At 31.7% G+C, this 18,776-nt stretch overlaps 1 protein-coding gene across 1 annotated transcript; it reads right to left on the bottom strand.

Moving 5' to 3' along the window:
- Nucleotides 1-9,799: 9,799 nt before the first annotated feature.
- LOC131061724 (non-specific lipid-transfer protein 1) lies at nt 9,800-10,453 on the bottom strand. Its single transcript, XM_057995537.2, has 2 exons — nt 10,019-10,453; nt 9,800-9,911 (listed from the first exon to the last, which is right to left on the bottom strand). Exons 1-2 carry the CDS (start codon nt 10,372-10,374, stop codon nt 9,890-9,892), a joined length of 378 nt encoding a protein of 125 aa, XP_057851520.2. The 5' UTR covers nt 10,375-10,453; the 3' UTR covers nt 9,800-9,889.
- Between the last annotated feature and the right edge of the window lie 8,323 nt (nt 10,454-18,776).

Here is an 18,776-nt window from a genome sequence, read left to right as displayed (position 1 = left end):
ATCACCTTATCATCAAGTAGCGTGGGGGCAGGGGGGGCAAGAAGGGCATGCCCATCTAGAAACTGATAGGTTGTCCATCAACAGTTTTGTAAAGCTTAAGAACACCTCCTCCACTATTTTCTCCATATTCCTAAAGATCTTATTGTTCTTTTCATTCCAAAAGACTCCAACATAGGTTGGAAGGAACTCTTTCCTCCACCCTTAGGGTTATATTTCTCTTTAAATTATATGGTATTTGATGTTGGAGGGTCACTTATAGGCTATCTAAGCCTATCATTTCTCTTTGCTAAGCCACTTCTTTTATCTTGGTGATTTTCCATTTATTTTTTAATATCGTTGTTAAAGTATTCAATTGCTGAATTCAAAAGGGGCATTAGGGTGGCTCTTCTAGTCCTTCATCTTGTTGTTGATTAAGCATACCATTATTATGAGACCAGACTAGCTATTAATGTTAGAATTTCCATATATTATTTCTACTCTCCTATTCACTTGGAAGTATTCTCCCCCTCATCTTCCTTTATCCCCCTTCACCAAAAGAACCTATCCAACTTGCCCTCTTTCTATTTGAACCTTTTCTCTTCATAGATTTGGCTTCCATAGATTCCCTTGCTTCTATTAACTCTACTCTTGCTAATTTAGTTGATTCTAGTTGTAATGTGAATGCCCATTATTGAAGTACGAAAACCAAAATAAAGAGAAAGAGTTGAGTTCCTAAACCAAAGAATTTATATCTGAAAAGTGACTACAATAAGAAGAGTACTAAGGGTAATGAAAAGTTCATTGAGGATGATAATTTAAATATGGAAGAGGATATGCTAAGGGTAGAGGTATTTTTTCCTAGTGCCTTGAATGAGCCTTTAAATATGTTGTGTGCCTTGCCATCTTTAGAAGTGACCGACTCGATCATCAACTTGCTAACTAACAAATTAACCAAATTTATAAGAAGATCAACCTACCCCATAAATCCTTAAGTAATTTTTTCTCACATTTACAAGATCGAGCTAAAAACATCACTTTTGGAAGATTGGAATGTGATTGAGGAAAATAGGACCTTAAAACTAGAGATAAGAATGATGCAATAATTAAAAGTGTGAAGAAAGAGATGGGTAAAATTAAAATGAACCTAAGGAAGATGATGTGTTTTAGTAATGCTACTAGTGGGAACTTTTCTAAGAGTACCAAGGTGCTTGAAGATAAATTGAAACTCCACACCATTCAACCATAGATGGATCCTGGTGTGATAATTAGAGGTAGGAACATTAAGGTAGTGAAAGAGGTGGACAGTGATGACATTGCTACCATGGATACTAAAGCTTTACACAAGAAATAAGACAACTATTGCATTAAATGACTACTATTGTACTTTAACTATAACTGATAATTTTTTTGTTACTTTTATGTAATTACTATGATCATTTTCATTAAAAATCTTTTTACTTTAAGAAAAAAAAATCACCTTAACTGACTTGATTTACATCATAAAAATATAATATTATAATATATATTCATCATTATTATAATTAATAAATTTTAATATTAAATAATTCAAATTCACATCAAAATTTTATTTTTAAAAATTTATCATTACTTATATTTACAAGTTATGATAATACTTTAAAGTAAATTTAACATATATTTTATATTTAAATTACCCATAATATTTTCTTCCCCATAAATATATAGTCTACATAGATTTTTATACCATTTTCATTTTAAATACATTGAAAGAGATAGTCTTTTAACCAAAGTTTAAAGAGTACTTTCATCAGTAAAATCCAATGAATAAATAAATATGGGTTTATTGAATTCTTATCAATCATTTTTATTCAAACAAAAAATAAAATTATTTATCATTAAATAGCTTTGAAAGAGTGCTGCCAAAATAATCAAATAAATACAAATTAAGTCTTTATCTTAGTTGTGTCAATCATTTTCTTCTCATAAATAAAAATTGTCATTTATTTAAAGGGTAACGAATGTAAAATAAAAAGTACATTTCATTTCACGTGAATAAACATTAAAAAAGAGAACTAAGAAAATAAAATTAATTTTTCCTTCTAAAGTCCTTGTCCATTATTTTCAATTTTTGTCGTAAACTCCTCATTCATTTTCATGTCACGAGGAAGAAAATAACATTTGCTTTGGTGTTATGTGAATCAAATTAAAAAATTACTTAAACCTTGAGATTAATTTTTTTTTATATTTTTTTATCTTTAATTATGATACTACAATTTTTTTAAGTTTATATACATTTCAAATAAATGATAGAATGTGTTCCGATTGAACATTGAATTCTTACAAGTGTAGATTTATATTCCCAACTTGAAGATAAAATTCGAAATGTCAACTTTAGATTAACCAACACATTATAATATGGTGTTTCGTGTAGAGTTGCACAAATCGTTCACCTTTATAAAATAAATAAAATAAAAATAATAAAACGTTTAAAGCGGGTACTTTACTTTTTAATTCTTCTCACATTTTTTTAATCATAATTTTCTTAGCATAAAACTTGTAAAATTTAATTCGAAAAATTTATAAATATAAGATTTTTCATATATGAAATTGTATAGAACTATACTTCAACTTTTGATTATAAATACAACTTATTTTACAACATATGCTTAGATCTCAGATACAAAGAACAACAATAATAACATACTCCAATAATACAAAACTCAAGATTGTAAGACCACCAAATCACAATTATAATATCTTCCATTATAAATCTAAAATTTGGAAATTAGATTTTCCTTTCAAGTATATTTGAAACCAAGAAGTAATACATCTAAAATCTCATAAGAAGTAATATATCAAATCATAATGACAATCCTTCATAACCAAATAAAATACAGTAATAAAATATTGATTGTTCCACTCATATTGTACCTCAAATCTAATATTGCAATAAATATGTATAGAAAACTAATAATTGAAAGTATTTTGAGAGAGCGTCATGGAAGTAATTTTTTACCAACCACAAAATTTGTAGGACTCCCAAATATGCCATATTCAAAGATTGAACCGGGAACCCTATACTACAACTCTTACAATTCATAGAGGGTATGAAGAAAGCACAAGTATAGGTAATCACTATAACTCTTACACTTCATACTTTCACAAACATATCCCCTTGGACAAGGTTTGAAATAATAAGTCACAGACATGTATTAGAATTTTCTTTGCTTAATAAATAATAATATCATAATAGTTTCATGTAAATCAATAGCGTCAACCTTGCATTGTTGAGCATAAATAATCAATATAGTATCATAAATGATATCTCCTCATCACTATCAAAATATGTTGTCTCATATGAACAATCTTTGAAATCATTCCTATACAAGCGTTTAGATCTCAACTTTAACTATGGTTAGCTTGAGAGGTAATACAAACTTATCATTCATGGCCCCCATAAGATCAACCATTCCTTCTAGCTAGTTAGAATTGACTAAACAAGATGGAAAACCAAAATGTATAACCACCTGATTTTTGCACAAAAATTCAACCAACTTAGATGAATTGGAAGAGGCTCCCATAAGGCCTTTGTTTTATCTAGTTTCCTAAATACTGAAGGATAATGAGAATAACATGTCAATGTTTAAGTACAAGCACAATGAACACATAATTTTAATTATTTAAACTATTTCACTATTGGTAAATACAAGCATCTGAAAGGTCACCAAAGTTCCAAATGGATAAGTCTTGTCCCAAGGTTTTAACATTTTATAATAATGATGTCTCAAATAAATTCATGAGGTTAGATATACTGTAACTAAAAATCTTCTTTTATCCTTTTCTAAATGAACATCCATTGATTGAACCATTCACTAGAGTACATATCAAATTTAACAACCTTTATGCTTGAACCTAAAGTTTAGGAAAGATAACAAAGCATCAATAAAGTAATTCACTAAACATGATGACATATAAATCCAATATTCCTAATTTTTTTTTTTTAATATAATACCTAACAAAAAATTCTTTAGATAATATAGTGTATAACCATGATTCATTAAATGAAAGACCAATACTAATGCATTATAAGCACCAATAGTTAAGAAAAATAACTAAAATAGAAGTTTGCTTTTGAATGTCATAAAATGAGGTCATGATCATGTCAACAAACTAAGGGAATTCGCTATTCTATAAAAAAAATTGGCTCCCAAAATACTTCATCTCGATTTATTTAACATAGAGAAACCACACTACATGAGTTTACTTTCCTAAATAAATTTTATCTCCAACTATTTCACTAGATCATTTAAAAGGGGAGCTTCATCGAAGATACATTATGTTGGTGTTTTCAATTGATTACCTGATTATCTCTATAAAGTGCTCAGCTTCGAACCCAGTTAAATAAGTGGAGTGGAGTAGAGTGAAGAATAGGACATGAAGTGAAGTTAGTGAATTGGACTTGAGTAGTCAACCGAAACTTCAATCTCATTTTACCGCTCCAATCTTCATTCATCCAATCTTCAGGTCATTTACCAATCTCCAGTCGCTATGGGGTTGGAATTATAGGGGAGGAGGGGCCCACCCACCCAAGTTGTTATCTTTAATTCTCAAGAATCTCATATCAGTGGCCAATGAACAAAAGAAAATGACATGTTCTCTTCTACACTTTAGGCTTTGCTAAACCTATCAAAGTAACCCTTGTTTCAATGTCTTAAAATATTGATCCTTATATACAAAGATATTGGCTAAAGCAGAATGTTATCACACCTGTATTAAGGTCTGAATGAATTTACTTCATATTATAGATTTTTAATAGCCTATCTTATTCATCACCTTGAGAACATGGAACAATTTGAATACATCAATAAAAAGTAACAAGCTATTTTTTTATTTTAGCATTTTGAGAATCTAGGTTTTGAACTAGAAAAAATTCTCAGATTGATGCCTGTCCAGGGCAATAGAGTCAAATTTACACACATCTACCTTGTTTTGACAACAAAATTTCATAGTCATAGGACTAATAATTATAATATTATTGCATTATAACAATATGTCTGAAAAAGGGCATTATCTAGAAATCTACTTAAGGATTCCTCAACACTACATATTTCCTCATACCTTATTTAAAGTGTGTTCAATATCTATTACAATAATAGAAGTAGTAAAGAAGATACACCATTAAGAAAATGTATACATACAAGCTTATAAATCCCTGATCTCTTTATTTAACAGGAAAAATAGACGCATTCAAGGAGACAATTGCAAATAACACACACATAAAGTATTTTTCATATAGTTAGCTTCAATATGAATAGAAAATTGTCATGCAATATCCATAAAACTCACATGTAAAAGTGATTTTTCAACACTAAACAACACTTCTCTTTATTGAATATCTTCAAAATAAAAAACTTTCAACTAGATCCAATTTGACTTTTTGTCTATTACAATTCAGATATTCAGGATATTCAAGATGATAAATACAACATTATAAGTTCCCTTTTATAAAAAAAAGTACAAAATATGTCAACCTAGAACCTAATAACAACTTTTTACAATATTTTGACTTTTTTAGCTACAAAACATATTTAGGAACTTGTGCGCATTACAATATTTAACCTAACATTTAAGATATATCACTAATCAAATTATTGTTGGTGTTGAGTTCCAATCTTGACGCTTCATCCAAAAATGTTGCATCGCTTCAAAACTGTCAAAATCTAGGTCATTTTCTAAGATGTTTAATTTTGAGCAATCCTCTCATTATGATTGACATATTTGGCATCTAGAATCTCCCTTGCTTCTTTACCAAAACTGTTGCATAGCATCTCATCCAAAATTGAATTTCAACAACATCCCCATATTTAAGTTACCATGAATATAGGGGAAAAAAAACACTTTTAGGCCAAGAATACTAAATTTTCCTTTCCATTGTTCTAGGGTTTTAACTTGACCCTTTTCATCTTTGATGTCAGGCATCACTTTACTCTCTGTTTGATCAATTAAATTTTCCTCTTCCCTTAACTACTTGTCAATCTTCAACATTTATGCAAGAACTTCCTGCAATGCCACCATAATCTCAACTACACCTTGCAACTCGATTGGCTTCTCAGGATCAAACTTATCTAGTTAACCATTTGATTGATTGTTAAAGTCCTTGGCAACCATCTAATTTTGTATCCCGTAGATTGCTTGAATCTTGATCATGCTTTGACAAGGCATGATTGAGACTAGCACATGCTTTATATGCTTCATCTACTTCACCATTTATTCTCGCTAACTTATGGTTAACCAAGTCTGAGACCATTTTTTTCATTATTTGCATTTTATCTTCCTTTATTTCTTTCACTTTATCCTTGAACTCCTTGATCTTTGTGACCAAAAAATATCTATATCATGTTTCATTTGAGCCTAAAGGATTTGTGACTATTGGGATAGGGGCGTGCTAGAAGATGTCAATTCCTTCTCTTCATATGCTCTCATTTTTATCAACATCTCCATATAATTTTGCTACAACTCATTATGATCATTTTTTTTATAGTTGCTTAACTATAAAGTGCAATGTCAATAGCTAAAGAGGCAGCCCCAAGAGCAAGAGTCTTTGATACCCTCTTGACTATAACATTTTCTTTCAATTACTCACTGCTATTCACAACATTGGGCTTTTCTATACTTGGTACAAGGACCCAAATTGCAAGAGTCAAAACTAGAGCTAAACCTTGATCTAAAAAATGCCTCTTTAACTTGCTCTTTGCTTGAATTAAACTCCTTAGTTTGCTTCTTTGTAATGTTAAGTGCTAGGGCAATCATTATGGCCCAATTTAGTGATCACAACATACCACTACCTATCACCATTGTCTTAATGGAAAGATCCTTAGCGGTACCAAAAATTCTCCCCTTTTTAACTTGTAGGTTATCATTTGGAGCTTCTAAAAAATTGATGGTTTGCATTCCTTCTTCTCCTTTGGGTTGTCATTTCAATTTTATTTAAATCAACAAATTAAATTATTTGTTATTAGTTCTTGTCATATTTGTAAGTGTTGTTGGATTCTTCCTTGTCCCATGTGTGGCTAAACATGAGTTTTGGAGACATTGAGTTTTCTTGTGAGTGAATTCATAGAAATTGTATGGACAAAAACACATCACACGCATCTCTATGCATTGCATAGACATCCTAGCAAATGAGCTCCAACATCTACCTACAAATTTTTCATTTTGTCATTAACTCCTTTGACTTCAATTTGTCAAATTTTATATTTTAGTTTCTACTAAATTAGCATTTTCTTTCTAAGCTCTATTGGTATAATAAAACAATTAAAGGAATCATTTTTTTTTCTCTCATGCTCGACATGCATTTTACCTTGGAAACTAATACAAATTGATACTAAATCTCTCTATCAAACAATAGTTTAAATTAGTTTTTATTAAATTTCTTGTCATGATTGGAAGTGATAATGGTATTCTTTGTCCTATATGTAGCTAGCCACAAGTACTAAAGATTAAAGTGAGTTGATTTATAGACTTTGTACAAAAAATGACATGTTATATGGACATCCATACATTGCATAGGCATCCTAACCAGTGAGCTCTAGTGTTTAGCTCCAAGTTCTTCATTAATCTACTATTTACACTTTTGGATTCAATTTTTCATTTTTTTATTTTAATTTTTTTCACAAATTAGCATTTTATTTTCCAACTTTATTAATGTAATACACAAATTAAAAGGTTCAATTTTCCTTCATCACAATTAACATGTGTTCCACCTGAGAAACTAATACATAATTGATATCTCTATGTTGTTTCCATTGCATCGAGTCTATTTATAATGCTTGTTAACTTTTTAACTATGTATGCAACTCTAGAAGCCTTTGGTCTCCCTCTATGTATTGTGGATCTTCTCCTTATTGCTCTTTGAGATTACATAGCTTCTTCACATTTACAATAAATCATCTAAACCTCTCAAACACAACTTCATAAGGAAAGCCTTATTGTTATATAAGTTGGTGTAGTCTAAATGAATCTTAAGGAAGTTATCTACAAATATCTACAAATAATAATTGACAAGAAATTGTGCAACCCATTTTGATAGTTGGAGACTTAAAAGAAATTAGTCTAAAAAAAATTAATGCTAGATGTCTTTTGAAATCCAAGTCATTAATAATCATATATGCCAACAATCGCATATGTATTGTTGTAAAAGTCATCTCAATTGTATTTTGAGATCCAAGTCACTAATAATCATATTTGCCAACAATCTCAAATGTATTGCTGCAAAAGTCATCTCAATTGTTGCCAAAGATATAGTGTTGCTAAAATAAATTCATGTTGTTGCCAAAAATAAGTGTTGTCAAAGAGTAACAAGTTGCTACAGAAGTAAAACAAGTTGCGTCGAAAGACCGGTTAGAGTTTTATTGTTACTAAAGCCAATTGATGCATTCTTTTATCCTTCATAATTCATTTAGATACATCATTTATTCAAAAACCCCTACACGAAAATCAACATTCTAGTCAAAATTGTTTTATTTATATTTTATTTATATACAACTATTTGTAAATCCAAATACTCTTTTTTTTTTTTTTAAATAAATGTCTGGTAAACTTTTTAATGTGACTGGTGACACTGGCATGACATGCCCTCTGGCTCCACGTGAAACGCTTTTGACCCTTAGCTATGAACCGGTGAGGCCACAATCGGGGGACCTCATCCCCACACTTCACTTGTTCAAACCTATGAGCACAACGGCCCAACAAAGACACAAGGCTTGTGAGCACAATGGCCCAACAGGGGTTTGAACCTTGGTGGCCGCTTCACCAATGAAGTGTTTTAATCGCGACACGACATGTGCGATGACAAATCCAAATACTCTTACATCAAGAAAGACAAATTACATAATCATTAATCAACCAATAAATATTTACTTGAAATAAAAACCACTGACCACAAAAATGTCTTAAATATTAACTAAATCAATAAACACTATAATCATTTTTTTTGCTTCATGAAGATCGAGACTTTTATCCTGGCCCAAGCCTAAGGGAGGTCACAACTAGGAGCTCCTCAACAATCAACATCATCAACTAACAAAACACTTATTCAACTTAGAAGCCACAATATAAATCCAAGAATCAACACTAAATGTACTATGAAGATTCCAATATGAATCTCCAATAAACAATATAATAATTTATCAACCAATAAATATTTATTTCTTATAAACAAATGTTATTACAATTAAATGTGTTTTTCCTTATAAAATATGAATTTCCCCGTATGGAAAGTAGTCCTCAAATAGTCTCAATCCAACCTTGATTATAACAACAAAAAATAGTAATATAAGTCTGCCTATAATTCAGTAAACTCCAGCTCAGATTAAACTGGAACAATTTTTTAATCAACACTCCCATGACTTTCCTCCCCTAAACAAAGGAAAAGAACATTGCCATCTATAAATTTCATCTCTGGACTTTTACATGATGATTTACAATAACGGAAAAAGCTGATCTCAGAAGACTTATATTACATGAGTTTTGATGAGCTGTAGTGCAGCATAAGAAATTAAAAATGATATCACCATTGATACAGACAAATACAATTTTTTATCTTATAGTTCTTTCATCTTGATGATGGATCATTGAGCATAATCTGAAATATTGATGCAAACAAAAAGTCTACACAGTAGAATCTAAAAACTAATCAAAACTGCTTGAATTTATTGTATATCTTTACACAACCATTGTACCACTTCAAATAGAAGTTTTTTTACAATCTTTGGACCTTTCATCTTGATGATCCCAAATGTTAATGTAAACAAAAAAACATACACAATGAAATCCAGAAACTAAACAGCGAAATCAGAACTCTTTGAATTCTTGACATATTTTTACGTAACCAATGTACGATTTCAAACAGAGTTTCTCTGCAATCTCTCTGCTATAGCGTTCCCCTTAATGGCCTGCACAAGGGATTCATTCAATCCACCAAATCAGAAACATTCAAAATACAATCTTTAATCCATTAAAACTCGATTGAATACCACAAAATTGATAAAACTTCACTTACATGGTGCAATCAGAAAAGGAAGTTACAGGGAATGGAACATTTGGGCCACAGAGAGCGCGAACCTCCAACAGGTTTTCATTGAATAAGCTCTGTTTCTTACCATCAATGCCCTTCAAACACCCACAGATCTCATATTTACTAACTGCAGACTCACCAATTATCTGTTCCAGACTAATAAAACTCTTACAGCAAACGCTTTCAGCTCTCATGAAATTATCTCCTGATTGCAGGGCAATAAAACAGGAGCTCAGAACAGAAGACACTTGACTGCACTTTTCTGAGTATGCTCCTGCAAACAGTCTAAACATAGTTAGCAGCACAATGATTGAGGCTGCCAATGGCTTCCGGGGCACCATTTTCTATATAAAATCTTGAGTTCCTCTGTTACAAATGAATGATTTCAATCTGAAGCAGGGAGAAGAAATTTTAGGGCAATTGAATTGTATTGTAATGGATGAGATTATATCCAGTTGTTCTGGTAAGACTATTTCTAAGTCAATGGCATCTTCTGGCCCATAGAATAATCCCGTGAGCTTCCCCCGATTGAGACCAATATATTTTTTAACAAAATTGTTTATAATTTTCCCTGGTCAACAACTTTTTTGCGTTTGGATTCCCTTGATTTTAAAAATTATAAGCTTTTGATTTCAATAATGATTTTAATAATATTATTGATCTTGCATGTTTTCGGATTAGATTGTGTGCGAGTATTTTGCATCCTACCTAGTGTGATCTGAAACGCTGATGTAAAATACTCACACACAATCTAATCCAGAAACATGCAAGATCAATAACTCACGGATTGTGGAAATCTGATGTCTCTTGTTAATAACATTGTTCTCCGAGACTCTATGAGACCAAGCAACCTAAGGAAAGTCATATATTATTTTTTAATTTTTTTTATTGTATAATGATTGAATGAATAGGTTATACAGTCATATGATCTCTTCTGAATTTTCTTCACATATTATCTATTAGTAATTTTCTCATTGTATAATCATTGATAGGAGGCATGATTTAACATGATTTAACATAATTTAACCACTCCATGAAGTAATGATAGTTGTAGGATGCTTCCACATGTACCTAAGATGATAAAATAGAAGGACGTAGATCATATTATATGTTTATAACTATTACACATTTCTTTGGGGCAATAAACATCTAGAAAATTGTTTATTTTTTATTTTTTGATCCAAAAACTAGTAAGACATGTACTTAGGATTGCGAATTCACCTAACATATCAATGAAACAAATTTGTAAATACAAAAATTATGAAAATTATTTAAAAATATATATTCATTCAAATTGTTTTATGTCATTTATTATGCATCTCTTCATGAAGAAGTTTAGAAATGCCATAAATGATTCTGGGTGGCCCTCTGCCACCACTTCAAAGATCTGGCAATCTCGCCTCCCACGCAAGAGGAAGGAGAAATTGAAAAAGATCTTGAAGATGGGTGGTCTGTGCCGGACCTGACTCCTGGCCCCGCTGATGTATGGGGCAAAAAAGATGATCCTGATCCTCCTCCCTCAGCTGCCACTACTTTGGCAGCCTCAGTAAATTTTTGATGAATAGCTTGTTTTTTTGTTTCCGGCCTTTTTTTGTGAATATGTACTTTAATATTTATAATTAATAGAGAAGGCCTATTCATCAATATATATATATATATATATATATATATATATATATATATATATATATATATATATATATATATATATATTCATTCGAATTGTTTTATGTCATTTATTATGCATCTCTTCATGAAGAAGATTAGAAATCAACGTTAGTAGATTTCCACAATCCATGTGAATTGTTTGTATGTCACTTGTAGATTTGATTGTGTGAGTGTTTTTTGCATCAATGTTTTGGATCGCACTTTGTGATCCATCATTATTTTCACAAAGTGTGATCTCAACACAATCAAATCTAGAAGCAACATACAAACGAGTTTAGAAATTATCATAATCTTCCATAGAGTACAAAAATTAATATGTTTTGACATCATTTATTAGCTCTAAAGTAATAATTTCACTTTAAGTCGCCTATTTGCTTAATAATATCAAAATACAACGAAGCATTTAAATAAAATTTATATGTTTATGTGAAGACTAATAGAAATCTTTATAAACTCTAGATCTTATTGGTCTCCATCATTTATGACCATTTTACAAATATCACAAATATAAATTCATTGTAATATGACACAAAAATATTAATTTATAGAATATGATAAAATTTTATAACAAAAATTGTTTAAGAATAATCCATTTTTAATAGAATTTTTTCGAATACTCTTCACTAGATAACGCTTAATTAAAAACAAAAAAAAACAAGGGGGATCCACTGAAGAGTGGAGTAGTAATAATGTATTTGTTTGCACTGTAAGCAATTTGATTAAAGAATTAGAGAATCTTTCCTTTGACTCATCATTAAATAGAGGGATAGCGATTTAAACGTTTTGTGTGGGTTGAGTGGATTGTGGCATACGCTTATATTTTATCTGTATTCATGGAATTATTTAGTGTGGGTACCTACATTCTTCCCATCTAAGGGAGGTAGTTGAAATTGTCTAACTAAGTTGGGTGGGGCAACATGGAACATGCATGCATGTTTATTACGGATTTGACCAAGTACCCACAAAATGGACATGCCTGTAATAAAAAACATTACTGTTAGGTTGAAAGGTACTTAGTTGTTATGGCTTAAATGGCATTTATGTTAAATATAGCATACATGTCTTGAATATCTCTATATAAAGAATGTGTATAAATATCTTTAAAAAATATATTTCATTCTAATGTTATTTCTTTAATAAAAAGTTTTAATTTGACATGTATGAAATTATAAATTATAAATTAATTTGAATTAGTTTCATTTATATTTTAATACAAAAATTAATATGTTTTGATATCATTTATTAGCTCTAAAGTAATAATTAAGCTAAGTCACATACTTGTTTAAAGATATCAAAATGCAATGAAACATTTTAAATAAAACTTATTTGTTTATATAAAGACTAATAGATATATTTTCTTCATTTAAACAAATTTAAATTAAATTGATTGTAATCTCTAGATCTTATTGGTCTCCATTATTTATGACTATTTTCCAAATAACATAATTATAAATTCATTGTAATATGACACAAATATTAATTTTTTAAATATGACAAAATTTAATATTAAAAATTGTTTAAGAATAATCTATTTCAAATAGAATTTTTTCTAATACTCTTCACTAGATATGTTTCATTTATAAATTATACATACATTTATACATGTATGTATGTATGTGTGTATGTGTGTATGTATATTCACTAGATATGTTTCATTTATAAATTATACATACATTTATACATTTATACATGTATGTATGTATGTATGTAAATATATGTATATTTATATGTATGTATGCGTGTGCACACGCCCACACACACACACACACTAGATGAAAGCATTTATGTTATTTGTACATATGCATATACATATACATATACATATACATATGCATATATATACATGTATGTGTATACATACGCATACATACATACATGTATATATATGCCACATGAAAGCATGTTATTGGTGAATTGCTCAAGCATTTGTACAAGTGACTCGTGAGATCTTCTATTAATGAGCTATTGGTACATGTAATTTATTAATGAGCTTTTACTTATTTTTTAAAAAAATTTTAAGTTAGTAATTGGGGGTTGGGTGTGCAAGGAGTGAAAATAAGTTTACTTTTTAGATCGTTAAATCTTGTTATTTGTTTTGACAATATCTTGTAAAAAAAATTCTTTATTATATATAAATTATGTAAAATTTATAAAATATTTAATAAATATATTATTTCTAAATACAAATCAACAATAACGAAATTATAGATAACATTTCATATTCGAAAAGACATCATAAATATATAAAATATTTAAAATCGAATATATCATATTTATGATAAACTTCACATTAAGTTATAAATATCCTTTTACAAATAAATTAAATCATATAAATTATAATTTATAAAATTTTAAAATGTTAATATTACTAGTTTTAAATACATGTATCTAAAGAAATGGAGATATCAATCGAAACCTTAAAATTATTTTATTCTACTTTAAATTATATTTTCAACATACAAATTTAATTGTATCATTTTTTATTTTTTTCCTCTAAGACAAATTTTTAATTTTGATTTTTTATTTGTAAATTTTAAATTTTTTAATAATATTTTAAAAATAATAACTAAAAAAAATGGCTCTACGCAAAAAATGACAAGTACAAAACTTGCAACATCGGCAGTCTGGTTTTCAAGCAAATGTTGCTCACTCCAACCACGAATGCTTTGCAAACCGATTTAGCGTCCTTTCATCTCCTCCTCCCTACGCTAACAAGGCTAATCTGATTCATGACAACCTCAATAATTGGAGGAAGGAGGCTTTGAGGACTGATCTTGATAGCAAATCTAAGCCGTTGAATTTATTTGATTGCTCAATGATTCTCTTGCAATCTAGGGTTCCAAGTCCCACTCCATCTAGACAAAGAGACCAATTGGGTAAATTCTGTGATTTTGGCTCCCCACCTACGGTTAGGACCGATGGATGGCTATGGGGGAAAAGAAACCCTAAAATTTCATGTTTGGAACCCAACCGATACTCGGCGGGAAGTGACAAATGGAAGGTTGAGCGGGATCGCAGAAGGGTGACTCCCCTTTCGGCTAAGGTTTCTTTAGGGTTGAATGGCATCTCTGGCAATGGTCAAAAGGGTTTATGGGCCATCCCCGTCTCAAGTTGTATTCTGCATTTTGCTTCCGACGCAAACCAAATTTCATTGGGTTATCACTCCAATGCTTCTTCGGATCCGCTTAGCTTGCCAATGCCCCTCCCCCTAAATGGCCTCTGGAAAAATCTATCCCAGAAAGAAGAATCAATGGGAAAAGATCTCTTAAAGTCCAAAATAATTCTGAGCTGGATCTTCATGGCCTGCCTACGGCTAAGGATCCTTTGGGCATTTTTGTACCTGAATTAGGTCCTCAACCAATTGAGGAGCATGATACGATGATCATTAGAAACATCTGCAGACGTGGCCTTTGGAATAAGTGTAAAGCTAATGGTTTATTTGGAAAATGGTGTGGTTTCAGCCTCTCCATAAATCACATCACTCAATGGCTTAAGGCAACATTCAGAGGCCAGGTAAGTATTACTACCCTGGAAGATGATTTTCTGTTTATTTATTGTGCAACTACAAATTTAAAAAACTAATTATTACCTGGAAACCCTATGTATCTCAAAGGATATAACTTTAAATTTTTTGAATGGAAACCTGCTTTAATCCAAAATATTTTGCTAATGAAATCATGCCTAGATGGGTAATTATACCAAATATGCACGTGGAATTACTTCATAATCATAATCTAGTGAAAATAGGCAATCTTTTAGGTCGTTTTGAAGGTTTGGATAACAACTTCTTATCATCATCCAATGTTAAGATTTTGGTTAATCTAAAACTAACTGAAACCATAAATTTTAAGAGGAAATATTCAGGAGGTAGAGCTGATCAACAAACCTGTTAAAGATAAAAATGAAATTACCAAAACCATAACTTCTAGTAAGGATAAATCTAACCCTTTCAATCACGATGAAAATATCACTATTAATCTCAACCCTGATGGTGGTGGATTCACCATCTTAACCATCCCTAGGGACTCTGCTCAATCCTTAAAGGCTCACCTAAGCGTTAAGCACCAACCAGATCTGGTGGTTGAGGAAGGGGAGATTGTGGAAGGTGATTCTATGACTCCCCCTACTCTTATCTCTATCCCTGATTTGACTCAGGGGGTGGAGGCCCCCCCTTGTTTTTCTGGGTCTAAACCAGAATATTTGAAACCTATCACTAAGGAGGTCAAGGATACCTCTAATCCGTTGTTGAAGTGTCTCAAGATGGATGCATCTTTACCTGGTTTTTCCCAAGTAGTGAATAAAGCCTGTGACCTCACTGAAATCAATGCTTCCCCTTCCAATATGGGGTTGAAGTAAGTAGATGTCTCCACTAAAGACAAGGAAGTTAAGGTCTCTAATGACAGTAGGATCCATGCCTCATCAGGAAAGGATATGGTGTATGGAGACTTTGGGGCAACTCATTTGGACTTTGGGATTCCCATCCAACAACTTGTTGATTGTGTCTCCCCCAATTCGGTCTTAAGAGTGTCGGAAGAGATTAGGAATGATTTGGAGGGGGGTAAGAATTCTGATAATGATGATAAATCTGCCTCCTCTTGCCCTTGTTCCCCAAGGCTCGCGCATCTGGAATTTTATGCTGAAATGCAGAAGCAATATAATTGAGAGACTTACATGGAACCTTGGCAGTGGGAATAAAGCTTTGTGTTGGTTAGACTCATGGGGTGGTTACAAAGTCATTGACAAATCTTTCAACTTTGAAATATCCAAATCTATCCTTGAGGCAAGATGGGGCAAAATGGTTAATAACTACATTGAAGCTGAGGACAATGCTATTGGCTAGAGATGGAGGTCCTTAGATGAATTGAACATCCCAAATACCGAAAGAGAAGAGTTAATTAGAATTCTCAATTCAAGGAGGATTATCTCTCACCCTGGGGAGGACAAACTGGTGTGGGATGGTTTGAAAACTGGTGAATACAATACCAAGGATGGCTAAAATTACCTAATTAGAAAACAACTTAGACCTAAAACAGACATTCCACTGAAACTATGTTGGGATAAGATGTGTCTACCAAAAGCTGGGTTGTTCTCATGGCTGGCATTACAAAACCAGATCCTTACAACCAACACCTTTAAAAGATTGGGGTATGAGGGCCCAAGTAGATGCCCTTTATGTGAAGAAGAGGAAGAAAGTACAAATCACTTATTACTAACCTACAAATTCTTACACCAATGTTGGGGTTGGCTTAACAATAAGTTGAGTTAGAGTTCAACAACACCTAAGTCAATCCTAAGCTTGGCCTATCACAAATAAAGGTTGTTTATATGGAGGCCTATGTATTGCCTCCCCATCAATTTTTATATGGGAACTATGGAAGGAGTGTAATAGATGTATATTTATGGACAAAAAGATGGGATGGGAGAAACTAACTAATAAAATGGAGGTCGCCATCATTGAGGTAGTGAACAAAAAAATCATGAAAGGTCATAGAATGAACACACAAATGACTTACTGGGATGAGAAGATGAGGGGTAGATGGATAGGTTTTAAAATCCCTCCTTTCATTGGTCCAGGGGCAGAGGATAATATGCAAAAAAGGATAGATTATAAATGGCACCCACCCAAGAAAGGCTGGTTCAAGCTTGACTTCGATGGAGCCTCTCGTGGTAATCCAGGAAAAGCAGGTATAGGTTGTTGCATTCACAATTCAGATGGAACCAAGGTGGCAAGTATTGTCTGCCCTCTTGGGATAAAAACAAATAACAAGGCTGAGCTAATGGCTCTTGTTGAAGGACTACAACTATGTAAAAGAATGAGGATTAAGAAACTACATATTGAAGGAGACTCAACTATTGTTATAAATGCCCTTAGACAGGGTGTCATGCCTAACTGGAAACTAAATGGAATACTTGCTAGGGCACTACACATTATCCAGTCTTTCACTAAAGTAACATATAATCACATTTACAGGGAAGGAAACTCTTAGGCTGATTGCCTGGCTAACCTAGGGGCGGATGGCCAAACTATCATAAAAACAACTAGCTGCTCATAGAATAAATCTAGCAGAGATTCTTTTTCTGAGGCTTAATATACCACTGGGAGGCTTTGGATAAGGCATACTTCATTAGTTCTTCTGTCATTTTTCATAATGCATATTTGGTACCATGTTGTTGTTTTACACACACACACACACACACACACACACACACACACAGAAAGCCTTACTTTTACTTTTGATTGGCAATTTTTTAAGCTAAAACTTTAACCCTAGCACCGGAAAACTTTATTTTGGCTTATATTATATAATGGTTATACTTCGCGTGCTTGGTTTAATCATTGATTGTAGTTTGCTATTGTTGTTTCCTCCCTCAAGTATATATTCTGGAATAGACATATATAAAATGTATATATATCTATGACAATGGAGTTAAAAAATACATACCTCGCCCTTCTTAGAAGTGAAGCTGAAGTTGTTGTTATAGAATATATATGATGTTGTTGGAATGCCCGCTTCTTACATTGCTTCTCTATGCCACAATTCAGTATGTTGGTTATTCTTTGAGGAATGGTATGCCACAATTCGGTATGCTTTGGGTCTGATCTATGAAGCTCTTCTGATTAGATATCTGTGCCTCTATTCAGATATCATTATATATGTTTTTTATAGTATGACAGGGATATCTTCATAAATAAAGTGGCTAACAAATAATTGAGTGGGAATGGAGTAGTGTTGTTTTATGTTGCAAGTTTAGGGTTGCATGACATGCCATTGAAGAGCTGCTAGCAGGAATAGCGTTGAAAGATTATGATGATGAGATCAGACTACTCACTATGTATAAGGGATTTTTGTATTGTAGCAATGTATCAATATATTGAGCTCTATAATGGCAGAGGATATTCTCACCCTCTTGATTTTCTATAACATAAGGCTAGATTTGCAAAATTGGACATGTAAATGAGACCCAAAGGCTCTCATCTAATTGGTCAGCCAGTCCAGGGCAGAATTTGTAAAGCATATTAGTAACCTGTTGTAATCCAATGTAACATGATAAACTGGACTTGATAGGTCCCAAG

This window comes from Cryptomeria japonica, chromosome 2, assembly GCF_030272615.1.
Source record: "Cryptomeria japonica chromosome 2, Sugi_1.0, whole genome shotgun sequence".
Taxonomy (NCBI): Eukaryota; Viridiplantae; Streptophyta; class Pinopsida; order Cupressales; family Cupressaceae; genus Cryptomeria; species Cryptomeria japonica.
Note: the sequence above shows the minus strand (reverse complement) of the source record. Positions and strands in the feature narration are given on the sequence as shown.

What these genes read in the sequence shown, in the direction of transcription:
- LOC131061724 (XM_057995537.2), bottom strand. Translation starts at nt 10,374, where the DNA reads ATGGTGCCCCGGAAGCCATTGGCAGCCTCAATCATTGTGCTGCTAACT. An exon ending in TCCTTTTCTGATTGCACCAT is followed by an intron (nt 9,912 to 10,018) that starts GTAAGTGAAGTT and finishes TCCCTTGTGCAG; the next exon opens with GCCATTAAGGGGAACGCTAT.